The 3,363-nt window shown below is 44.4% G+C and overlaps 1 protein-coding gene across 1 annotated transcript; it reads left to right on the top strand.

Annotated features, from left to right (window-relative positions):
- Nucleotides 1-154: 154 nt before the first annotated feature.
- On the top strand, nucleotides 155-3,333 carry LOC121938490 (nuclear receptor corepressor 1-like; the record flags this gene model as incomplete). The annotated part of the gene is made up of 3 exons (XM_042481732.1): nucleotides 155-559; nucleotides 693-828; nucleotides 2,852-3,333. Coding segments are annotated over exons 1-3 (664 nt in total), but the record flags the coding sequence as incomplete, so codon positions are not given.
- Nucleotides 3,334-3,363: the final 30 nt, after the last annotated feature.

The following is a 3,363-nucleotide window of genomic DNA, read 5'->3' on the forward strand; positions in this document are numbered from 1 at the left end:
TATTAATTTAGTTATATATTTTTATCAATTAATTTATTTTAAAATTGCATATAGATTTATTTATTGTCTATTTTCATTTTTTTGTTTATTTTACTTTTTTTATTGATTAATTCCAACATATATTGCAGTATAATTTTGGTACATTTAATGTCATATTTTAAGTCATTTTTTATTTTTTATTTTGGCGGCTTCTAACCTCTGTATGATAGTACCACTACTGTGCTAGATAGATTTAGAGGTTGTCAGTAAGGCCGTATGGTTCAGGTTTGTGGGGGAGTCGTTATCCATCCTGATGAGGACCTGTGTGTGCTGTGTAAATAAATCCTGTGTGTGTGTGTGTGATGTCTGTCATTGTTGTCCTCAGGCCACCCAGCCCACCTCGCTGCTGCCGCCGCCGCCAGTGCGGAGAGGGAACGGGAGAGGGAGCGTGACCACCGTGAGCAGCAGGAGAAAGAGAGGGAGAAGGAAAGGGAAAGGGAACAGCGAGAGAGGGAGAGGGAACGGGAGCGGGAAATGCGAGAACGCGAGCGAGAGAGAAACAATGAATACATCCGCGGCGGTGAGTTGTTTTGTTGTCGCTCGAAGTTGTAAAAATCTAAATATTTACATACATCACACAGAACTGCTGTCTTTATAAATAGTCGTAATGTTTTATATATATGTGTGTGTGTGTGTGTGTGTGTGTGTATCAGGAGGACCAGAGCAGCCAGGGCGGCCAGGGAGTCGAGGTTATCTGCACCCGCCTTCCCCCTCGCTCAGGACGCAGGATGTTGTGGTTCAGCAGCGGCCGAGCATCTTCCAGGGCAAGAGTGTCATCACCTCTCTGATGTAAGTCTCAGCGTGTCTGCATTCGCATCAGCTCACTTACACTTTTTATTAAGGATGTCTCGGTCAGTTTTTTTCACCCCAAATCCAGTCCGAGTGAGTACACATCGAGTACCTGCTGATATCCAGTCCTGATTCATGTTGTTTTCCGTGATTATACAGCTGCACGGTGAACACTGTAAGAAGTAGGGATGTAACGATTCACTCAACTTAGTTTCGATACGATTCACGATACTGAGCTCACAATACGATTTTCTCACGATTTTTTTAAATACAAAATGAGATTACAGAAAAATTATGACTAAAAAATATTCTGTTAAATATAACAAAAATGATGCAAAATACTGCATTTTCTCCTCTTTTCTATATAAATTTAAAGAATCCCTTTTTATTGCTGAGGAAGGGTGTAAAAACTATGTAAAGAATGCATTTCTGGACATTCACAATGTCCCCTGCTGTTAAAAATAAAAACTTTTCACTGGGACTTATTTAGGCGAGTGGGGTTGCAGCTTGTCAGGGTGGTTTGGACGTGTAGTTACTTTTGGGTTTTTTTTTTGGCCGTGTAGTCGTCTTTAAGGAGTAACGTGTGTAGGCCGAGCTGACCGGAGCTCCTCACCATGATGCCGGCTCTCATGCTGCATCATTTTAATTGTTCTTTTTGTTCTGTTTGTGTAGTTCAACACCCTCTTGCAATATTTGCACTTTTTTTTCTGTTATCTTCTCACATTTATCGTTTTCTGACTTAAGGAAGCTTAAATCCTTGGTTTCGTCTGATTTACGTTGACGAGCTCTGACACGACGTAGGATGTTGAACACATAGTGTCGCAGCACGGCGAGCAAGCAAAAGCATGAGTAGATCACGCCCTCTGCTGTTCAAAAAGAGTATTGCGGTTCAGTTTTCATTTCACCGTTTTGAATCGCACATGCTTTTTATGGATTTTTAACTGTCTCAGGGTGCATCGTTACATCGCTAATGAGAAAGCTTTTTGGAAGTAATTTTAAAAATACCTGCATCCAAGCTGTTCCTTCACATTTTTTAAAATTATAAGCCTTTTATTATTATTTATTAATTTATATTACAAAATGAAGCACACAATAACAAACCCCTTAATCTTGTTAGTCTCAATGGGATGTCTCTGTCCCTTTAAGAGACAAGTGTTTGATGTTGCATTGCAACCTGTGTCTCCGTAACCAGAATACAAAAAATACAAATAAAGTCTGCACACTAGATAATGCTCCCATGAATATTGATTCAGTTTCCCTCCACACGTGTGACGTTTTGGGCCGTAGCCCGATGTTCATACGTGCATCATTTAGTGTGCGGACTTTATTTGTATTTTTTGCATCTGTTTTTGTTTTGTCCAGCACCTAGTTTTCACTGCTTTTGGATGTGTGCTGCTAGGACCTTTTTCAGTAACCTGAATGACCTGTATTCTGCTTACTGTTCATTTTGCTCGTCTGCACATTTTTTTAGCCGTATTTCCCTTCGTTAATAAATAAGCCGTGTCTGCTTTTTGCTCGTGAAGCTCGCGTGCTGTCTCCGTCTCCTCAGAGCAGGGCGGAAAAACATCACAAGGGGCAAAACGCGAGAGTCTCTGACTGATCTGAAATGAAACGAGTGCTCATAGCTTTGGTTGCGTTTTTGTTTCTGGTGTGCGCTGTTTGGCAGCAGGTGGGGCTCAGCCACTGCTCAAGTTCAGCAGAGAGGAGAAACTTAAGCTGCATTTACGCTGCTTGTTCAAGGTGGGAATATCACGGAGGTACTAACGGCGCCATAACAACGTCTGTATAAAACATAAAGCCGTGAGGACGTGACCATTGATGGCACGAGTGTGACGTTTTGACGCCGCGTTAATGTGTGTTAAACATCTGTTAGAGATCGGATTGGGGCATCCATACTTTTTATGTACGTCTGTTCGTGTGTTGAGTTCTGGTCTATGGACTTCCGATGCATCAGTTGTTCATGTCTTTTAACTGAATTCATCATGAAACACAGCTGATTCCTTCATCTTCCTCTCGTCTTCAGGCCTCATTCAGCAGCAGCGACGGCAGCAGCACAGAGCAGCTCTCGCTACAGCACTGCAGCTGACGCTCTGGCCGCTCTGGTGGACGCCGCAGCCTCGGCCCCGCAGATGGACGTGGCCAAGGTGAAGGAGAGCAAACACGAACGGGACGAGGACATGGCGGCGGCTCGACGAGCAGCCAGCCTCTCCGAACAGCAGCAGCAGCAGCAGCAGCAGCAGGAGGCGGAGAGGCGATCCATGCAGTCCCCGTACAGTGCTATGTCTCTGCCAGGGGGGAAGCCCCATCCAGCTTACGCTGAGGGGCCCGGAGCCAAGGATAAGGGCCCTCAGACCTCAAAGTCACGCATCGAGGAGGAGCTACGGACTCGTGGAAAGACGACTATCACAGCCGCTAACTTCATCGATGTCATCATCACCCGACAAATAGCCTCGGACAAAGACTCACGAGAGCGAGGCTCTCAGAGCTCAGACTCCTCGAGCAGCTGTGAGTGTGCTGGATACATGTGCATTATTA

Source organism: Plectropomus leopardus, unplaced genomic scaffold, assembly GCF_008729295.1.
Source record: "Plectropomus leopardus isolate mb unplaced genomic scaffold, YSFRI_Pleo_2.0 unplaced_scaffold29629, whole genome shotgun sequence".
Lineage (NCBI taxonomy): Eukaryota > Metazoa > Chordata > Actinopteri > Perciformes > Serranidae > Plectropomus > Plectropomus leopardus.